Source organism: Molossus molossus, unplaced genomic scaffold, assembly GCF_014108415.1.
Source record: "Molossus molossus isolate mMolMol1 unplaced genomic scaffold, mMolMol1.p scaffold_m16_p_15, whole genome shotgun sequence".
Classification (NCBI taxonomy): domain Eukaryota; kingdom Metazoa; phylum Chordata; class Mammalia; order Chiroptera; family Molossidae; genus Molossus; species Molossus molossus.
The window spans coordinates 15121129-15143608 of NW_023425350.1; the positions used below are offsets into that span (position 1 = coordinate 15121129).

Here is a 22480-nt window from a genome sequence, read left to right on the forward strand (position 1 = left end):
ATAAATACCTTTTGGTGTCTCACTCAGGAATGGTACAAATTAAAGTAAAAGCGCTAGTTCTAAATCTTTCTAGTCTTCTCGGCTTTACATGTTTAAAATATTAAACTATGTAAAGTCATTCAGTTCAAATTTGAGCCTCACAGCTGTGACTTAGGTTAGTCTAGTTTAAACCTGTGAGGTGGACAGAGTATATTTCTACCTATATCCACAGAACAGAAGGTCTTACCTCATACCATAGTGGAGAATGATGAGGAAAAATCAAATTGTAGCAATTCATGCTATGAATGGTCCTATGAAACTGTGAGGACTAGAGCATAAACTCACGATCTCGGCCATGGAGAACTCCCAAGACATACACATAAGTGGTTTGTGAGTGGCAGGCTTCAGCAGTCTGGGTCTAGCTTCTCATTTTGCCAACTTCAAGGGGAGGATGGTGATCTTACACAAAATCAAAGGTCACTAAAATGAACATGTTATTTAAGCCCTTATCTGCCCAAGGTCAGTTTTAAAATGACCTGAGAAATAATACACCAGCAGTGGCAATTTATGATTCTTAAATTACACAGTAATCCATAAAATTAAAAAAAAAAAAAAAAAAGAGCAGAGAGAGAGAGAAACATTGATGTGAGAGATACACATTGACTGGTTGCCTTCTGCACGACCCCAACCAGGGCCAGGGATCTAATTGCAACCGAGGTATCTGCCCTTGACTGAAATTGATCCCAGGACTCTTTGGGTCCGTGGGCCAAGCAAAACCAGCCAGGGCCCAGGCAGTTCCTCTTAAAGGGCCCACACAAGAACTTACATGGACTTGCGCCCTCTGAGATCCAGCAGTGGGGGGGAGGGGGAACAGTTGAAAGGCATCAGAGACATATGGGGAAGAACTGAGTTGTTTGGCATCGGGGCAAAGGCTGGAGAGGCAGCTTTCTCTGGAACAGAAGTGCTAATGGAAGCTGTTGCTCCTTTTGTGAGCCCTTCACCCACGAGGCCAGCAGACGCGTGCCATATCTGAGATTCTAGCAACCTGGCTCACATTGTTTGCCCAACCCTGGTGATTCCCTGAGGCCCTGCCCCACCCCAGTTTTGGGCCCACCCAAGCTATTTCCAGTGGCTTTACCAAAGAATTGGCCTGTTTTGACTCCTGCTTCAGATTTTCCTAAAATCTCTCAAACAAGGAGCATCTGGCCACAGAGAGCCCTATCCTTTGGCTAAGTGGCCCCAGGCCTGGCACTAGAAGCAGCCAGCCATGGTTCACAACTTGGCTTTGCATAGGCACCTCCAAGCCCAGCACAAGAAGCAGCCATCAGCAAATAGCTTTGTAGCTTATGCCTGGTGGCCCCGGGTGGAACTCAGGCAGTGGTTGACCTTGCCCCAGAGCTAGCACACCCAGTGGACAGCCTCAAACCACATCGAAGCACCACCACCCAACCACCTCCACAATGAGACACTCAAGAAATGAACTCAGTGGGTACCAGAGCCCTGCTGAAGTAAGTCTTGCTCTGTGTGGTGGGCCTCTGCACAGCTGATCATCCAAGGGAGTCAAAGGTCAGTGGGCACGGCCAGTCCTTGCAGCAGCTGATCAGCCTGAGTAAATCCCTCCCTATTGATGTGACAACAGCAATCAAGACTCAATTACAATGAGGGGGGCACCTCGAGGGCCCAGCTGGGGTGATTAGGGAGGCTGTGCCATTGGACCCTACAGGACACCTACTGTAACAGGCCACCCAGGAAGCCTAGGAGACATAGCAACTCTATCTAATATATAGAAACAAATGCAGGGAGGCAGCCAAAATGAACAAAGAAACATGTCCCAAATGAAAGAACAGAACAAAACTCTAGGAAAAGAACTAAACAAAATGGAGATAAGCAATCTAACAGATGCAGAGTTCAAAACAGTGGTTATAAGAATGATTAATGAACTCAGTGAGAATTTCAAGGAACTTTGTGAGAACTTCAAGGAACTTAGTGAGGACCTCAAGAGCATAAAAAGGGACCAGTCAGAAATAAAGGATGCATTAACAGAAATAAAAAATAATTTACAGGGAATCAATAGTAGAATAGGTGAAGCCAAGAAGCAAACCATCGATTTGGAATATAAGGAAGCAAAAACCAGACAATCAGAACAGCAAAAAAAAAAAAAGAGGAGAAGAAAGAGAGCAAGAAATTGAAACCTATTTGAAACAATAATGACAGAAAACTTCCCTAACTTGGTGAAGAAAACAGACATACAAGTTCAGGAAGCACAGAGAGTCCCAAACAAGATGAACCCAAAGAGGTCCACACCAAGACACATCATCATCAAAATGCAAAAAGTTAAAGACAAAGAAATAAATTTTTTTTTTTATCCGCACCCGAGGACATTTTTTGATATTTTGTTCAGATAGAGTGGGAGAGAGAGAGAGAGAGAGAGAAACATCGACGTGAAAGGGACACATCGAATGGTTGCCACCCACACGACCCAACCAGGGCCGGGGACAAACTGCAACCAAGGTACAAGCCCTTAGCGGGAACCGAACCCAGTCTCTCCGGACCGCAGGCCGACGCTCTAACCGCTGAGCCAAACTGGCCAGGGCCAAAGAAATAATTTTAAAAGCAGCAAGAGAAAAGCAGTTAGTTACCTATAAGGGAGTGGCAAGAAATATTCAAAGTGATGAAAAGCAAGGGTCTACAACCAAGATTACATAATCCTACAAAGCTATCATTTAGAACTGATGGCCATATAAAGAGTTTCCCAGACAAGAAAAAGCTAAAGGAGTTCATCACCACCAAACCAGTATTATATGAAATGTCGACAAGTTTTCTTGAAGAAGAAAAACAAAAATATGAACAATAAAATGGCAATAAATACATATTTATCAACAATTGAATCTACAAACAAAATGAACAGAATAGAAACAGATTTAAAGATACAAAGAACTTTTTGTTGGTTGCCAGATGGGAGGGGGTTTGGGTGGATGGGTGAAAAGGTAAAAGGATTAAGAAATACAAATTGATTGTTATTCTGACAATCCTCAAAGGGAAGTGGGGAGGTGGGGTGGGAAGAGAGAAACCAAAGAACTTATATGCATATATGCATAATCAACAGACACAGATAATAGTGTGGGAAAGGCAGGAGGGGAGTGGAAGTGCAGAGGAGGGGGTCAAGAGGGGAATAAAGGAGGGACATCTGTAATACATTCAACAATAAAGAGAAGTTTAAAAAGAAATATCTATTGGAGGTTCTACTGCTACCATTAAAATAAATACTCATGATACCTGCCCCATTCTAAAAGACAGTTCTCAGGAAGGTGTACTATGTTTCCAAGTAGCTGCTCCACTCTGAGCTGGCACATTTAGAAAGGGATCAGGAGATGCTAGGCTGGTGGATTACTCAGATGCTCCCAGCCAGTTTTAACTGTAAAGTGAATCTTTGGGGTACAAAGGGATGAAGAGAAGGAAGGGAACACTGGTTGTCAGCAACTACAGGTGAGGTGATGCCCCATATCAGCAGGAAGGGTATAGTCAATAGCAAGGGAATGAGACTGTCAGGGAAGGGGTAGAGAAGGGAGCAGGAAAGACAGATCCTCCTACTTGTACACCTATGCATTGCCAACATAGGTGTATTGCTTCTGCTAAGCAAACTGGTGGTGAAATGTGGTCATGTGACTTGCTTTGGCCAATGAAATGGAGTGGAAGTCATTTCCTGGTAGATGCAATAAATTGCTGGGCTTGACTTTCCTTCCTGGTCTTCTTTTGCTTTGCCCATGTCAATGTATCTATTTATATGAACGTGCCCGTAGATGAGCAACAAACTATGTGTGAATGAAAAAAAAGAAACACTTGACATTAAAGCCCCTGAGATTTCTGGGTTGTTTGCCTTTCCTAACATCACACTCTCTCTTTCTGTCTTCTTTCTGACAGTCTGTCTTTCCGTAACTTCTTTCTTATCTCTTTCTTCCTTTCCTCTCCTTTTTACTCTGAATCCATTGCTCTAACTGGAAATAATAATAAACATGTTTTATATTCCCATTCTTAATCTGAAACATGGATAAATTTGTTTTTTGTAAAAGAAATAATTACATTTTTTTAATTAAACATTTCATATTTTTCTCTTAAATAAAAAAGCCCAGAGGTAAACTAAAAATCAGCTTTAGCTTATGTAACAGAGATATGCTTTGAAATCCTTACAATATTATATAAACATATGGTGCAGATAGGTCCTCAATTGACTTTCTTGTGTGGGTTAGTGGCTATCAGGATAAATAAAAATAGACATAAACCTTCCCTAAACACCATGCAATGCCAGGCAGCTCAGAGAGACCAGAGCTCCCTCTGGAGTAGGCTCTGAACAGGAAATCACTTACAGCATCATCAGTCACTTCGTTTTCATTGGTAACTTTGTTAAGAGGCGACTGGAGCTGCAACACCCAGAAGCCTATTCAAGACTAAAGGATATCTGAAGTTATCACAAGAACTATTCATTTTCATGCACAATCATTCTGGACACAGTATTTAGACCTGAGGTCACCCGCACCATTCTGAGAGTTGTTTCAAGCAATTAAAGTCACTCTGGATAGGAAGTAGCAGAGAAAGCAAGAGCAGGAAAATGCAGCTATACCCTGGATAATCATGCATACTCAAATAAACATGACAGATGTGTACTTTGAAAAACAATTCAACAAGCACTGGTTTCAAATAAGAACATGCTCTATTAGATAAACATGATGGAGAGTTTCAGGCCATTTTACACCATGGAGAGAACTGCTGAGATTTTACACACGATCAGTTCTGCAGATGACCCTGTGCAGGGAGGAGAGGAGCAAGTATATATGTACCAGTTATATGAGAAAAAGAAGAACATGCAAAAGAAGCAAGAACCAGATGGAGAATTCTGAAGTCCACTTACTGCCTGCTTTTGCTCTTCCTCCTGGAGGTGGTGAAAACAAAAACAAACACAAAAAGGCAGAGGGAAAAAGGAGATATTAATGCCCATCACCACAAACCTTTAGAAGAAATGACAGAACAGGGCAAATCAGACCAGGTCTACAGGTTCAGAGATCAAAGCCCTGACCACCATAGAGCATCATCAGCTGAACAGAGCAAATGGCTGGCCTCTGCCCCATCCAGTTTATTAAATGCTAACTTATAGAATTGCAAAGAAAGAACCTTAGAAACATGTAGTCTAACTTCATTTTATGCGTCAAAAAGGCTTAGAGTCTGACTTGCCCAACATATAACTATTTATGGTAAACTAAAAGCAGCAGCTTGACCATGACTCAAACGCCCAATAATCTACTTCACCATTCACAATATTCACAGGTGTTTTGGCACATTTATCCAGGTAGTGGTCCTCAAAGTGTGGAATACAGACCAGGAGCAGTACCTGGAAACCTGTCAGAGATGCAGATTTTGGACCCTACCCCAGACAAACTGGATCAAAATTCTTGGGGTGGGGCATGGCAATGTATTTAATGAGCCTTTCAGCTGATTCCGATGATTGTTAGTTTGAGAACCACTGCTCTAAGAGCTTCCCTTGTTAGCAGTCCACATGCTCAGATTCATCTCCAGTGTAGTCCCCTCCCCTCCACTCCACTTGATTTTGGGCTGCTTTGTTTTTGTCAAAGATGTACATGCCCCCCAACCCCCTTTCCCCAGGATACTGGAAACTGTTTCAGGGCCCTGGGAGACCTCACTTTTTCATTAATTCAACACAGGTTCATTTGGTACTTTTTATACATAAAGCTCTGGAAACGTGAGATGATCTCTGTCTTTTAGAGCAGGGACGGTGCACAGATCAGGCACCTAACGATCGGCTATCAGAATGCACCACCAGGCACCATGGAAAGAAGCACAGTCAAGGAGACAAACACTTCCAAGTCTCTCCTCAGTCCACTGTCCCTCAGCCACCCAGTCTTTTAATGGATGTCGTTGCTTCCTTTCTGTGCCTCATCATGGGTAACTGTGGTCGGGGAGTCTCTGCTCTCTGGCCCAAGTATGCACATGTACAAGCTGTTGCAATGGTTCTACGTAAATTGGGTCCCTCCATCCAGCAGTCTTGCTGAACATGTGTGGAGGAAGTCTTAAGACAGGATGAGGGTTTCTCAGTGTGAAGATCTGGGTGCAATGACAAGAATAATTTCAGTAAAGCCAAGGAATTACAAAAGGGAGAGCAGAAGTAAAAATTTGGAGAAACTAATTTATTCCTGCCCTGGCTGGTTTGGCTCGGTGGTTGGAGCATCGGTCCGTGGACCAAAGAGTCATAGGTTTGATTCCCATCAAGGGCAGGTACTTCAGTTGCAGCTCAGTCCCCGGCCCTGGTTGGGAATGTATGGGTGGCAGCCGGTCGATGTATCTTTCTCACATTGATGTCTCTTTCTCTCTCTCTCCTTCCCTCCCATTCTATCTGAAGATAAATGGAAAAATATCCTCAAGTGAGGATTAAAAAAAAAGAAGAACAAAATAATTTTATTCCTGCAAGGGAGAAACATAAACTCGAAATTAAATGGGCACCAAAAATTTTCCAACTCAGCTCAGGAAGATGTTCTAAAAATCAAAGCCAGCTGCCAGATGCCTGGCCAAACCTAGGCTCACCGGAGCTCAGGCAAAGTATGAGCTGAGTCGCCCGAAGTCAGGGTCTTTAAGCTTTTGCATCTGGCATTCATGGCTCTAGTTAAAAGGGTTTGAATTTTGCAGCTGGGAAGCCATCTCCCTTCCTAGCCAGGCTTCCCTGTGGGGCTGAACACTTTTCTTCCATTATTAGGTAAGGCAAACAGCCCTAGGAGAGTATGAAACAATTTTAAAATGTGGGGTTTTTTTGCTGGCACTAAGTGTTGGAATGAAAATTGAGATGGTGGGGGAGAGAAGGGGCAAGCCCTAAAGGCTGAAATTGCATCTGAGGTCAAAAGACCAGTATGTAATTTCTTAGTAGAACTGTTCCTAAGATACCTCCCTATTCTCACTGTTTTCCAGGTTTGGGATTAGAAAAAACATTGCTATGGTTCAACAGAACAGGGAAATTTTTAAAAGTAATGTTTCATGGTTGCACACTTGGTGACTGTTGTATATAGTTCGTCCAAAGACATGAAATCATTAAAATCTGCACTAGACTCATGTGTCAGGTTAGGATGAGGAGGTGGACAGGGCAGCATTTTCAGGACTTACAGGCCTCGCATGAGCACTGGGGTTGGGAGAGGGTAGGCTTTAGCAAAGTGTTACTTAGGACAGTGTTATATGATTTAAACTCACAAAGTAATTCAGACAAAGCCTTGAAGGCTCTGTCAACACAGAAAACAGGCCAGATATAAGGTCTTAGAACATTTTTGTTATCAATTGGTCAGTTAGGGTCAGTAAATATTGACTGATGACAAGGCATAGAAGCCAACTTGATTTAAAGGGGTAATAATACCTTAATTATAAAATGCAAAACGAGAACTGCTCGGTCACCTAAACATGTAAGACTCTTCTACATAGGAAGTGTCTGGCTAGGTGGCCAGAGTAAGGCCATAGCCACTGTAGTCATCTATAGAAAAATTTATATTTGAAACCTCGTTTGCAAATTCAAAAATGCAGAATTCATCTGGTAAATGTGTTTCAAAAGCAATAATGGAAAAATGAAAAATAAGGTAGAAAAATAGTGAAAACATGATTTAGAAACTGAAACACCAACACATAACCATTTCTAAATTAAATAAGTTTGAGGCAGAGGTTATCCACATACTCATTAATTCAGAGGGACAATGTAAGGAAAAGCTACATCCTGAAACATGGGTACCTGAGTGTCAGTCTACATTATGTCATTAAAAAACAAAAAAGAAGGTCCCTGATACTCCTTGGTGACAGGAATTGAGTCTTATTCACCATTATATGCCAAATACTGAAACACAATTAGGAATTAAATACTTTTTATTAAATAAATGTAGGATTAATTTTTACCCAACTTGTTCCAAAAAAGGATTTAAGGTCTTTGTTTGTTTGGTTTTTTATCCTCACCCGAGGACATTTTTGCATTTATCTTTAGATAGAGCAGGAGGGAGAGAGGGGGAAAGAGAGAGAGAAACATCGATGTGAGAGACACAAATGGGGATGCCACCCACACAACCCCAACTGGGGCTGGGGACAAACTGCAACTGAGGTACATGCCCTTAGTGGGAACCAAACCCGGGACTCTCTGGTTCGCGGGCCGACACTCTAACCTCTGAGCCAAACCGGCCAGGGTAGATTTTTGTTAATTCAAAAATGGTGACACGTCATTTGTATGCTTTTTTCCCTGTAATGTTTCACTTTTATTAGACATACATTTTTTTGTTTTGTTTTCTGTCTTATTTTTATTTTTTCCATGTTTTTACAACTGTATTAAAAAATCTTTATTGTGGAAAGTATTAGTATGCTTCTTTAAATTATCATTTTTCAGATAAACAGACATATTTCACTAAAGGAGTGAAATGAAAGAACTCCCTGTGAAATGGTAACTTGTTGTGTGGTGTATTTTAATTTATGAGTATCCTAGACCATGTGGCTTGACTCTCCATTTGACTAACTGCTTACAGCTATTTTATGAGAAAATTATGAACATCAGTGAAAGCAGGACAGTTCTTTGAAATTAAAATTGGAATTGTAAAGCGTACTTTTATAAGTGTTGGTAAACATATAATTTTTAATAGGACAACATCTTTGAAATTTTAATAGAGGTCAGTGATTCCTATGTATGACCTTTTAAGAGGGTATATAATGCACAAATTAAGATTGTAATCCTTTTAGGAAGCTGGACACTAAAGGCATGAGATTTCAACTGTGAATTCTAATCAGTGGATAAAAAGATAACATTCCTGGGGGTGTCTGTAAATTCTTCCTCACAGTCTGAATGGCCTCAGCCTGTCAGGTAGGTAAATGATAAGGTGTTTAAAGGATCTAACAAGGGATCCTACAACATGGGGCAGCAGGGTCCTGTTTATTTACTGAAATTATAACTGTAAGACAACTGCTAGAAATACAAGGAAACTCAGGGTTTGGGATTAGAGTTCCAGGCATCAGTACATTCTGCTTAGCCCATGAATACAAGAGTCAGAGTTGAACTGTAAGGTCATAGCAATGCACGTGGGGCTCTGTGCCAGGAACCCTTAAGGAACACTGAGGGGAACCAGCTGATGGGAAAGTGTACAGTGGTAGAGGAAATTCATTCTGACTTCCCTTTAGCTTGTACAAAGGTCAGCCTGGGGTACCTTCCCATCTATGTTTGAGTAATGTCTAAGAGTATCTTTCTGAAAGGGAGTATGACACAGGGCAGGAGTGGTAGATCCTGTTACCTCCTGACCTACTGGTAGACTAACCTCACAAATGGCAGGGCTTCCGCCCTGGCCAGTTTGGCTCAGCGGTTAGAGCGTCGGCCTGTGGTCAGGAGAGACCCGGGTTCGGTTCCCGCTAAGGGCATGTACCTCGGTTGCAGTTTGTCCCCGGTCCTGGTTGGTCGTGCAGGTGGCAGCCACTCGATGTGTCCCTTTCACGTGGATGTTTCTCTCTCTCCCTCCTACTCTATCTGTACAAAAAATGGAAAAATGTCCTCAGGTGAGGATTAAAAAACAAAAACAAAAACAAAAACAAAAACAAATGGCAGGGCTTCCAAAGCCCCACAAGGCTGCAGATGTTTCACGGCCAAATGAGTCTAAAGGACATTTCTGCTGTCTTGAGTGGCTGATGGGCTGCATAACTGGATACTTGACAATTATCGGAGGGATCTGGGTTTTATGGAAAAGGTTTTCTTTAAACAAGACCCATTTGTACATCAAATATTTCTCAGGAGAAATCTTGTTAGCAGAGTTAATGTAGAAACACGTCCAGGCAAAAGCAACCCTAATATCTAGGATCAAAGCTATAAATAAATTGAATTCAAGACTAAAAGAAGTGACTATCTTGAGCAAGTCTAAAGTCAGTTTAAAATGCATTTAGTCACCCTGGCCGGTTTGGCTCAGCAGTTAGAGCATCAGCCTGCGGTCCAGAGAAACCCGGGTTCGGTTCCCGCTAAGGGCGCATACCTTGGTTGCAGTTTGTCCCCAGCCCTGGTTGGGTCGTGTGGGTGGCGACCACTCGATGTGTCCCTTTCACATCGATGTTTCTCTCTCTCTCTCTTCCACTCTTCGATGTTTCTCTCTCTCTTCCACTCTATCTGAACAAAAAAAAATGGAAAAATGTCCTCGGGTGAGGATTAAAAAAAAAAATTAAAATGCATTTAGTCAAGTTGCTAATACCACTAGCTTCATCCTTTTTAAAAATTTTATTATTATTATTTTTATTACAAATGTCCCTCCTTTTCTCCCCATTGACACCCTCCTCCCCACTCCCCACCTTTACTGCACTATTGTCTGTGTCCATTGGTTATGCATATATGCATATAAGTTCTTTGGTTTATCTCTTCCCATCCCTTCTCAGCCCCCCACTCCTCTTCCCTCTGAGGTTTATCAGTCTATTCCCTACTTCCATGTCTCTGGATCGATTTTGTTCAATCAGCTTATTTTGTTCATTATATTCCACAAATAAGTGAGATCATGTGGTACTTGTCTTTCTCTGACTGGCTTACTTCGCTTAGCATAATACTCTCCAGGTTGCTCCATGTCATCACAAAGGGTGAGAGGTCTGTCTTTTTTTTTTAATCCTCACCCGAGGACATTTTTTCATCTACAGATAGAGTGGGAGAGAGAGAGGGAGGAAGAGAGAGAGAGAAACATCATTGTGAGACGCATGAGTGGTTGCCACCCACACGACCTCAACCAGGGTCGGCGACAAACTGCAACTGAGGTATGTGCCCTTTAGTGGGAACCGAACCCAGGCCTCTCTGGTCCGTGGGCCAATGCTCTAATCGCTGAGTCAACCTGGTCAGGGCAAAGTCTTTCTTTCTTATAGTTGCCTACTATTCCACTGTGTAAATGTACCACAGCTTTTTTATCCACTCATCTACTGATGGACACTTGGGTTGTTTCCAGATCTTAGCTACTGTAAATAATGTTGCTTTGAACATAGAGGTGCATATATTCTTTCTGATTGGTGTTTCAGGCTTCTTAGGATATATTCCTAGAAGTGGAATCACTGGGTCAAATGGCAGTTCCATTTTTAATTTTTTTGAGGAAACACCATTTGTTTTCCATACTGGCTGCACCAGTCTGCATTCCCACCAGCAGTGTCCTAGAGTCCCCTTTTCTCCACACCCTTGCCAGTACTTGTGTGATGATTTGCTGATGGCAGCCATTCTGGCAGGTGTGAGGTGATAGCTCATCGTTGTTTTAATTTGCATCTCTCTGATGATTAGTGGTGTTGAACATTTTTTCATATGTCTCTTGGTCATCTGTATGTCCTGTTTGGAGAAGTGTTTATTCAGGTCCTCTGTCCATTTTTAATTGGATTGTTCGTCTCCCTTCTGTTGAGTTGTATGTGTACTCTATATAATTTGGAAATTAACCCCTTACCTGATGTATCATTGGCAAATATGTTCTCCCATACAGTGGGTTCCCTCTTCATTTTGATGCTCGTTTCTTTTGCTGTGCAGAAGCTTTTTAGTTTGACGTAGTCCTGTTTATTAATTTTTTCCTTTGTATCTCCTGCTGTAGGTGATATATCAGTAAAAATTCTGCTGTCTGTGATGTCTGAGATTTTGCTGCCTATATTTTCCTCTAGGATATTTATGGTTTCACGAATTACATTTAAGTCTTTTATCCATTTTGAGTTTATTCTTGTGTATGGTATGGTGTAAGTTGGTGGTCTAGCTTCATTTTATTAGCTTCATCCTTAAGGGACCGGTTTAGAATGGAGAAGAGCTGGTATTTTCCAAGTTGAAATCTTCTTGGGCTACCACCCCTAGTCTGGTCCCTCATCACTTCATGCCTGGATGATCTCATTAGTCTCCTATTATCTTTTAGTTTCTCCTTTTTCTTAGCTGGTCTGCGTAGTTTCCTATTTTTTCAAAACCTTCAGAAACTCCTCTTTATCACAGGATTAAATGCAGCCTGCTTTTGAAGCACTCCACATTCTGCTATTTCCACTCTGGCTGCTAACTGTCTATCACAAAATACAGTGGTTTCAGAGCACAGACCTTAGGAATTAACAGCATGAACAATGTGCTCGGGTACTGCTGCTGCACAGCTGGGTAAATATTTCTGTTCAGTGCCAATAAAACTATCCAGGTGAGGACATTCAAATGCCAAGTGTGCCTTTCTCTGCTCAGGGGTGTAGGGGTTGTAACATAATTTTCAACAAAAATAGTGAGACCTGAATTATTTCAGATTTATTCAAGCCCCAATCTACCAAACCTAGAGCTAACATGCTATTTTATTCATCCTAATATATTAAAGTTATTGATTAGAAGTTGGTTTGATAAGATTAGTGTGCTTCTGTAATACTTACCAAAAAAGGACACTTAATATTTGTAGGTGGAATATCTGAATACTTGTCTTAAAGGAAACTTTAAGCAGTTGAGAAATATTCATTTATCACAGCTAATATGCTATTTATAAATATCCATAAAAGCAACTAATCAAGGACATTACTCTGGTTCCAGTTATTTTTTCTTTTTTAATCAGCTATACACTAATTTAGATGACTATCATACTGAATTTGACTACTGTTATGGAGGTTTACCTGAAATTGGGCCTAGGCAGCAATATGTAAGCCTTTTGCCTCCTCCTATTCCAACATCACAGGGTAGGCTGAGTTGCACTGGTGGTGGAAGGTGGACAAGGCAGCTGAGCGGTGGGAGGAGACCTAAGAGCAGGCCACTGGCTCTTACCTTCAGCAGCTTCATGAGTCCCTCCAGCTGAACCATCAGCTCCCGCCTGCTCTCCTGCAGTGCCGACATTCTCTGCTCCAGTTCATCTTTTCTTTGCCTGTCCAAGAGGAAAAGCCCATAAGAAATGAAACTTTGAAGATAAATGATCTAAGGCCAGGTAATATCAGTTTTGGACCCGATTCTGCTACTTACCAGTATATGAGATGCTGAGAAAGTCATTTACCCTCTGATATCTTATATATGAAAAAGTTATAGATCTATTTTGCCCACTTTACTATTGTGAGAATAGCATGTAGAAATGTGCTAGAAGGTATACATGGCCAAATAGAGAAAAGGTATAATATTATTATTACAGTAACTGAAAATATTCTTCGACAGAAGTTAAATACCTCATTTAGAAAAAAATCCATAGAATCAGTCCAAATTTAAATCAATATTGGAGAAAATGTCTGAAAATTGCTCAGAGAAAACAGGGTTCAGTAGTCAGTGCTTCCAACATCAGACACCAGGTTCTAGAAGTGTGACAGACATCAGGATGACTGTGTCTAAGAGAATTCTCTGTCCTGAGGACAGATTTCATGTCAATGCTAGCTGAATATGTCCAAAATCAAACTGAACACATTCTTCCTCCAATGGTTCTCTTTCCCAACTTCCGTATCTCTGTCACTTTTTCATTCCAGTTGTCATAGCTAAAAAACTTGGTCCTCTTTAATACTTTCCTGTTGATAGCCTATATTCAATTAAGTCACCCCACTCAGATAATTCTTTCCTGGAAATTTATGTATCTATCTTTCCATGCTCAATTCTCTCACTTTCTCCAACTGCTCCTTACGTCATTCACACAATGGCTTCTTAGCTTAATTAACCCTGATTTCATCTACTGTGGTGAGAAAAAAGCAGTGCAAGACTTGAGGCCCATCACTTACTAAATATGCAACCTTGGTCAAGTCACTTAACCTGTCTGAGCCTTAATTTTCTATTCCGTAAAATGGGACTAATAATAAATAACATCAGCAATATTGTGAGGAACACATAAGATAGTAACTATGAAAGTATTTTTTGAAGTCTGTAATGCTGCTCAAAGGAAAGTTGAATTGATTTCACCATCCTATGTAATAATCTCAATAGAATTTCCAGCATCATTGACTCTTTTTAAAAAATTTTTTTATCCTCACCTGAGGACTTTTTTTTTTTTTTTTGCATTTATCTTCAGATAGAGTGGGAGGGAGAAAGGGAGGAAGAGAGAGAGAAAGAGAAACATTGATGTGAGAGAGACACATCGACTGGTTGCCACCCATATGACCCCAACTGGGGCCAGGGACAAACTGAAACTGAGGTACATGCCCTTAGCAGGAACCAAACCCAGGTGTCTCTGGTCCGTGGGCCGACGTTTTAACCGCTGAGCCAAACCGGCCAGGGCAGCATCACTGACTCTTGCCCTGCACAGTCTAGACCTCTGCTGTCCAATGTGGTAGCTTGGAGCCACAAATGCCTACTCTGCACTCGAACACGGCCAGTCTAAACTGAGATGCACTGAAAGTGTAACATACACACTAGATTTAAAAAATTTAGTATAGACAAAAGAAAGTAAAATATTTCACTAATAGTTTTTTAATGTTGATTAAATATGGAAATGATAATATTTTAGATATATTAAGTCAAGTAAAAGATAGTATTACAATTAATGACACCTATTTCCTTTTAGTTTTTCACTGTGGTTGTTAGAAAAGTTTTAATTACACATGTGGCTCATATTGTATATCTATTGGACAGCACAGTTTCGGACTCCACCTACAATCCTACCCTTAGCACCTCACCTCCTATTCCCTCCCATGTCTGGACCTCCCGATAGTTCACTTTTCCCTAGACAGATCCCATCAATTTATGACTTATAGCTATCCTACTCTTCCAAATATGATTTATTCCTTCATGCCCATCCCAAACAATACTTTTTCCAGGAAGCTGCTCCTGATTACTTTGGCAGGTATCAGTTCCTGCTTAATGAATCACTATAGTAATTGGTGCTTCTCTGTGGCACTTTATTTTACCTTGCACTACTGTCATTCCTACCATTACCAGATCCCTGAGGTCAAGGGATGAGCCTTACTCATCTTTGTATGCATTAAATAATTAATAGAATATCATGCATCCAGTAGGTACTCAGTTAACATCTAGTTAACCTAATGAAATCATCATTTGAAACCCTTCAAGGATTTCCAATGACCTATTGCTTAAGCTCTCTAGAATCTGATCTCAATTATCTAACTAATTTTATCTCCTATCGCTGGCACTTTCAAGATTAACTCAATGAATGACTGAAAATAAATTCTTAGCTCTAAGAGTCTTTTCCCTCTCTGAAATATGTTATACTTTTTTGGGGGAATCATGCTGAACCCAAACACCTCTTCTAATCTGAAATGTTTTATCACACAGTCAATGCAAATCACACCTACTTCTCATCAACTTCCCCCACCTCCATGGGTCTAACTGCTTTTAGCCTATATAGATTTAGATTTCTATAACATACTCAGATTTCCCCATGCAGATTTCTTATAATATCCATACCACTTATTAACATGGTATAATATTATTTAACTGACTAGCAACTTATTTTTGTTTTGTTTCCAAAATTAGATTATAAATTTTTAGTATGGAATCACTGTCTTCTAATCATCACACTCCCTAAATTTCCAGCACAAGTATAATTGCAATCAGGAGGAGCTGACTCGTTCTTCCCTGAACTCCCAAGACTGTATGCAGTACTTTTCTCTGTGCTATGCACAGCCAATTATAACACATGGTGAAAATGAGTGAACCACGGCTATGTGCAACTACATGGAAGGATCCTAAAGAGTACTATGGAAGGGGGGAAATGTCCCAGAAAACTGCATGTAAGAATATTTCTACAAAGTCCAGAAAAAAAAAGCAAAACTAAATACTTCATTACATGGGAATAAACATATTAATACTGTTTAAAAAGCAAGGGGAGAATAAACCAAATTCTGGAGCGAGGTTAGCTCTGTGGGGGAAGGTGGAATTAAGGATGTGGGATAAGGGGGACACATATACAGATGACATGGTTTTGCAATATATGAGTTTTCAAGTAGCATGTGGGTTCATTTTATTATTATTTCATATTTTACACATATATTATGTAATAAATATTCCATTAAAAATAATAATAAAGGGGGGAGGAGACAACTCTGTTGGTTAAGAGTCATCACCATGAAGCCTAGTGATGAAATGCTTTATCTTGTTTTATTATACTAGCTGGGTACTGGCAGTTCCTATATATTGATCAATACCAGAAGGATATCAGATACCTACAAGTGAATCTTGACCTTTATGTGTCATAATAAACAAAAGTTCTTAATATGGAGGCACTTAACCAACTTCTTTCATGCTTAGTAATTCTCAGAAATTATTTTCTATTTTCTAATTCTAAAGAAATTCTCCTATATTTTCTTCTAGAATTTTTAAAATTTTATCTCCATGTTTAATCCATCTGTTAGTGGGTTTTTGTTTTTTGTTTTTGGTATACAGTGTGAGGTAGAGAGCCAACGTGTTTTGTCCACACACATAACCAACCGATCCAGCACACTTTCCAATGTGTGGCCGTGGACTACAGAGCAACTGAAATCTCAGCCCAACTAAATTTAGAAACTAAAATTAATTTTTAGGATAATGGAAATCTCTACACCTCTGATGATTTTCATTTACATACTTTACGTTATGACTTATTTACAAATGATATAAATCAAAACAGAAGAATAGTTATGGAAAAACAATAATCTCTCTTTTCTAGGAAAAGAAATCATGGTTGAGAAGCTTCGTGACCTAAGCCAAAAGAAGAACTCAAAAAGGATACCCAGCTATGCAGATTCCCAGATGACAGCACATTAAAAATCTTCTGTGGAATGTCAAATGTCACAGCCTAAACAGAAACACCCGCTCTTTGGAAATCTAGAAGTCTGGTGAGAACCAAGTCACTCAGTTTCCATACTGTCTTCACTTACAGAAGAGGACACACACATCTTTCTAAGACTGATAGCAAATAAGAGCCTAATAATTCTGATCAGATCACTCTCATTTTATCCTCTTCTGGAAGACTTCTTCATTCCCTCCAAAACAGCATCAGAATGGAAGCTGAAGTTGCTCTTTACCTTCCTCTACCTGTGTCCTTAGCCTCTGGATCCTTGACACAGTTTCCATTTGTGTTGAAGTGGGAAGTTTCCACAGCCATGGTGTGAGGCGTTCCCACTTGGTTTCAGGTCTCAGAAGATGTGCATGGGAAGCACATTTTCCTCCAACATAGTCCTGCTCTAACGATGAAGCGCCAGGAGAAAAGCCCCTTAGGTCAGGGAGAGCATTGCTCCTGTCAAGAGTCTATAAAGTCAGACTAATTCACAAGATAGGAATAGCACTGTAGTCTTCCTGAAGCAAATGCTAAAGTATAAACACACTGTTCTGCCTGTCATAGAGCTGGGGACTGGTGCTCACCTAGTTTTGTAATGAAGGCAGAAGTTCTGAGAGTGATCAATAAAGGACCCAAGCATCTGAAGCAGTCACAGAATAAGTGAATCACTTCAGTGTTTGGTCTAGTGTGACTAGTTATATTGATAAATGGACTCTATCCCACTAATTTGGTTTCCTGACATAGAAATTCCTACGGTAGTAAATGAATTTGATGCAACATCCCCACTTACCTCAGCAGCCGCAGCTCGGCCAGCAATGTGGGGTTCTGCTGGGCCTTCTCCGGGGTGGGCTGGGAGGCCTGCTCGTGCTCCAGACGGAGACGCTGAATCTCCTGCAGGATCTCTCTAGGGAGGACAGAAAGGAAGATGGCCACACAGGGCTTCACAGTTCTCTCTCTCTCTCCCTGTTAGAAGTTGTCACTCCAGTAGTGCGGCCTCTACTAGTCTTACTCTGATTGCTTCCAAATGACCAAGATGTGAAATGGACACCTTCTTAATACTGCAGCACTTGACCCTTATTCAATGAAACAATCCTTTGTGGTAGAAAAAGCCATAAAAATACTCTTCTCAAGAACTTGAAAAAATCTCCACAGAAGGAAAATGACAACCAGAATACTCTGCTCCTCTCTGGGGAAAGGACAAGTGGATGCCTTGCAAACTCCTAAGGCAGGTCCTGTGTGAACTTCCCCCAAATCTTCCCCTGACCCCCAGTGATGGACAGCTGCTTCCACCTATGCCTGTTATATCACATCCCACCTCTTGGGCCTGGTTTCTACCTTTCAGTACATAATGGTGTGTTGTCCAGTCTCCAGACCTTTAAATGGCTTTTTTACTAAGAGACCAGACAGTCACATGCAGCCTAAATAGCCAAGACGAGATGACTAGATAGAGCCAAAGGCTCCTGGGAGTGGAGAAAGAAATCATGAGAGAGGAACACATCTGTGGGTGACAGAAGGCACTGGGAACAGAATCTACCTGAGGGAAGGTGGGCAGGGTTTTGGACTAGCATAATGAATACCATGCAGATACACAATTTAGTTAGTGTCCAGGGGATTTACTGGACTTGGGCTAGCCTATAGTCACTGATGGGATCTTCCTGTGTGGTCAAAAGCCATCTAGTCTGCAAGGAAAATGAGAATCAGACTCTCATGTGATAATCTTGGACTTCAGAAACTGGCGCGACCTCTGCACTCTTACCTGTTTTTGTTTTCCAGTTCTGCAATAAGCTGTCTTTGTTGTCTGTTGGCATCGAAGTTAAAGCTCAAGTCAGTGGGAGGACGGGTCTACAGTGAGGAGAAAGAAAGGTTTAAGTCTTTTTCTGATTCAATTACATCCAGAGTCCTAGATAGGCTGATTTTTTAAAAAACAGATTTTTGAGGTATAAATTAGCTACCATCGAATCCATCCATTTTAAATGTACAGTTCAGCGAGTCTTAGTAAATTTAAACAGTTGTGAAACCAGTCACCATAGTCCAGTTTTAGAACATTTTCCATCACCACAAAAAAGAATTCCCTCATTCCAGCTTGTTGTCAACTGCCATTCACACCCACCCCTAGCTGCAGGCAACGACTGGTCTGCTGTTTAGCTTTGTCTTTTCTAGAAACTTCACATAAATGGAATCATACAACATGCAATCACTGGCTTCTAGCTCCCACTTAGCATGACGTTTTTGAGTTCCATTCATGTTGTTCCATGAATCAGGAGTTCCCTCTTTTTATTGCTGAGTAGCATTCCTTTGATTCAGCTTTGGGCTGTTAAATGAAGTGGCTATGTGTTGATGTATATTTTCATTTCTTTGGGTTAGCACCTACAAGTGGAATTCCTGAGTTATACAGTAACTCTATATTTAACATTTGGAGGAATTGTCAAATTGTTTTCCCAAGTGGCTATACCATTTTACAATCCTACAAACAATGAATCAGGGTTTGATTCTCCACATCTGTTAACACTTGTCATTGTCCTTTTTTTTTTTTTTTTTTTTTTTATCCTCACCCAAGGACACTTTTTCATTCTTTGTTCAGATAGAGCAGGAGGGAGAGAGAGAGAGAGAGAAACATCGACGTGAAAGGGACACATCGAGTGGCTGCCACCCGCACGACCAACCAGGGCCGGGGACAAACCGCAACCGAGGTACATGCCCTTAGCAGGAACCGAACCCGGGTCTCTCCGGACCGCAGGCCGATGCTTTAACCACTGAGCCAAACCGGCCAGGGCTGTCCTTTTGATTTTAATCATCCTAGTGGATGTGAAGTATCTAACAGTGGGTTTTTAAAAAATTGAGATACAATTTACATGCTATAAAACCCATCCTTTGAAAGTGTACATTTCAGTGGTTTCAAACATATTTATGAGGTTGTGAAACTATCATCACTATCTAATTCCAGGATGTTTTCATCACCCCAAAGAGAACCCCCATACTCATTAGCAGTCACTCCCCATTGTCTCCTCCTCTATTCTGACAACTACCTATCTAGTTTATGTCTCTGGATTTGCCTATTCTGACTATTTCATACAAATAGAATTATACAATATGTGATTTTTTATGTCTAGCTTACTTTATTTAACAAAATGGTTTCAAGGTTCATTCATGTTGTAGCTCGTATCGGTATTTCATTCTTTTTTTTACAGATGAATAATATTCCATTATATGAATAGACCACATTTTATTTATTCCACAGTTGATGGATATTTGGGTTATTCCCATTTTTTGGCTATTTTGAATGATGCTGCTATGAACATTTGTGGACAAGTTTTTGTGTAGAGAAACATTTTCATTTCTCTTGGGTATATATCTAGGGGTGGAATTGCTGGGTCATACAGTAACTGCCATTTGGGGAACTGTCACACTCGTTTTCTAAGTGGCTGCACTCTTTTACATTCCCACTATCAACATACAAGGGTTCCATTTTTTCCATGTCCTTGTCAACACTTGTTATTGTCCTTTATGATCATAGTCATCCTAGTGGGTATGAAATGCTATCTCATTGTGGATTCAATTTATAACTTCCTAATGACTAATATGTTGAGCATACTTTCATATGCTTATTGGCCACTTATATGTTATCTTTGGAGAAATCGTTGTGGTTTTGATTTGTAAGTCCACTGATGTTTCTAACCCCTGCTACCCGTTTAAGAATATGGAAGCCAATCAACACAAACTAAGAAAATAGATGAGTAAGTGATGCTTCCCCTTTAATGATTAACCAGAACGAACACTCCCAATGAAGGCATTTTAATGGTTTCACTTCACACTGCACATTCTTAGTTCTGCCCAAAACATGACCTACGACAAAGCAGAAACCTTGTTTCTTATCTACAGCTTGAAGATACAATAAATACAGTAATTATTTTATGTGGCATTTCCTAAATAAAAAGGGGCAAAGCAGCATAGCAAATCTGGGTGGGAGGCTTTTTACAAAATTATCGAATATTTTTCTTTCTTAAAGAAAAATAGGGTGATTTTTCTTCCTCCAGAAAAGAGTGAACCAACAGCCAATTCAGCAAATGTTCTATATTTTGTTAAGAGTCTTGAGAAGGCCTGAGTTGAAACTCAGAACCTCAGAAAAATGGCTTGCCTGAGAACCTGCTATGAATAATAGATTTACAATTTCTGAAAACTGAAGTTAAAACTAATGGCTCCTTATTAAAGTGAGACCAGGGAAAATTACAGACGAGGAAATGATCTCTGAAAGGAATTTGCTTCATATGACAGAAAACAAGCCAACAAAATCCCCATAATATTTCACTGGAAATTTCTAAAGGACCTTTTCAGTTTTGAGTATCTGATTGCACTGCTAAGGTACCTTTCAAAGAGGAGGTTAATATGGCAATCAAGAGTTATCATCAATAGCGACTCCTAACAGGCAGGAATCTTTGGCACCAAGTAGCAACGTTACTTGAATACAAAGACATAGGGGGTGGGGAGGGTGGAGGAAGATTCAATCCTGGGCAGCAGTCCCACTTGGGGCAATGTGCAGGGAGACATAATCGGGACAGCCTTGGTGGCAAGTGTCCACACTGATAACTTATTTCACCTGGTCAGAATTCAAACAATCAAGTGCATATTAAATAACAGAAAAACTTAGAATTTTATTTATTTACTGTCTTAAACACCATGGTGCTCCTTTAAAAAAAAAAAAAGAAAAGCCAGGTATCCTTTTTCCTAAAATGCCTCCAGGACACTGAAGAGAAAAAACAGAAAGGGAATTATTAGGTCATAAAGACATAGACTACTTTGGCAAGAAGAGACCTAAAGATGATTTCCTTCAAAAATTAAATACTTCATTCATTCTTTTAGTAAACAAATATTTCCTGAGCACTTATTATGTGCTAGATACTGTTAAACTAGGGATGCATGTAGCTGGGAGAGAAAGATAAAAAATAAACAAACCGAATATATATATGACCAGTTGTGATAAATGCGATGAAGAAATATAGGGTAATGAAACAAAGTGAGCTGAGCAGAGACTCTTTTTAAGTGAGGCTCTCAGAGACTCAATGAAGTGAGGAAGTGAACCAGAGGAAGGTCAGAGGGACAAGTGTGCTGGACAGAAAGAGGGGCAAAGCAAAGGGCCTGCAGCTGCTCCCGATGGATGTTCTCAGGTAGCTACTGATGGGGAGTGAGCTGTGGTGAGAGTGGCAGGTAATGAACCGGGAGACGAAGCTGGAGTCCGGATCATGTAGGGCCATGGAAAGGAGCTTTTATTTCATTCTGAATGTGGTGCAAAGCCATGAAAGGATTCCAAACAGGAAAATAAATAAATTCCAAACAATGCATAAACATACTCTACAACTCAAGGAAGTGGATGGAGCCTAACTCCTCATTCCTGTGTGGCCTGTCCACAGTGAGTTCCTTTCAAAGAGGACAAGTGGAAAAGGAGAAAAGAGTAACTTTATGTTGGAAAAACCTGACAAACACTTTTTCAGGCAGGTGATCAAGGTCAACATCAACAGTGATAAAATGCTGTTGAAACTATGTACCCTTGATATGATGTTAGAAAAATGGCACTTACCTCTTCTTGCTCAAAACCCACAGTCCCAGTCTAAACATGAGAAAAACATCAGACTAATCCCAATTAAGGGACATTCCACAATACTTGACTAGTACTCCTCAAAACTGTCACAGCCAAGAGGAACTTAAGGAGACATGGCAACTAAATATAATGTGGTATCCTAGGTGAGATTCTGGAATAGAAAAAGGGCAAAAAACTAACAAAATCTAAAAATAGTATGGACTTTAGTTAATAATAATGTATC

At 40.5% G+C, this 22480-nt stretch overlaps 1 protein-coding gene across 3 annotated transcripts in view; it reads right to left on the bottom strand.

Annotated features, from left to right (window-relative positions):
- DTNB (dystrobrevin beta) overlaps positions 1 to 22480 on the bottom strand; it is a 236698-nt gene that overhangs the window by 25699 nt on the left and 188519 nt on the right. For all 3 annotated transcript variants that reach the window (XM_036262917.1, XM_036262916.1, XM_036262918.1), the window contains 4 exons: positions 18421 to 18506; positions 17455 to 17568; positions 12749 to 12845; positions 4886 to 4906 (listed from right to left, as the gene is read on the bottom strand). In XM_036262917.1, coding sequence (XP_036118810.1) covers positions 4886 to 4906; positions 12749 to 12845; positions 17455 to 17568; positions 18421 to 18506 — 318 coding nt within the window. The remainder of the gene's footprint in view (positions 1 to 4885; positions 4907 to 12748; positions 12846 to 17454; positions 17569 to 18420; positions 18507 to 22480) is intronic.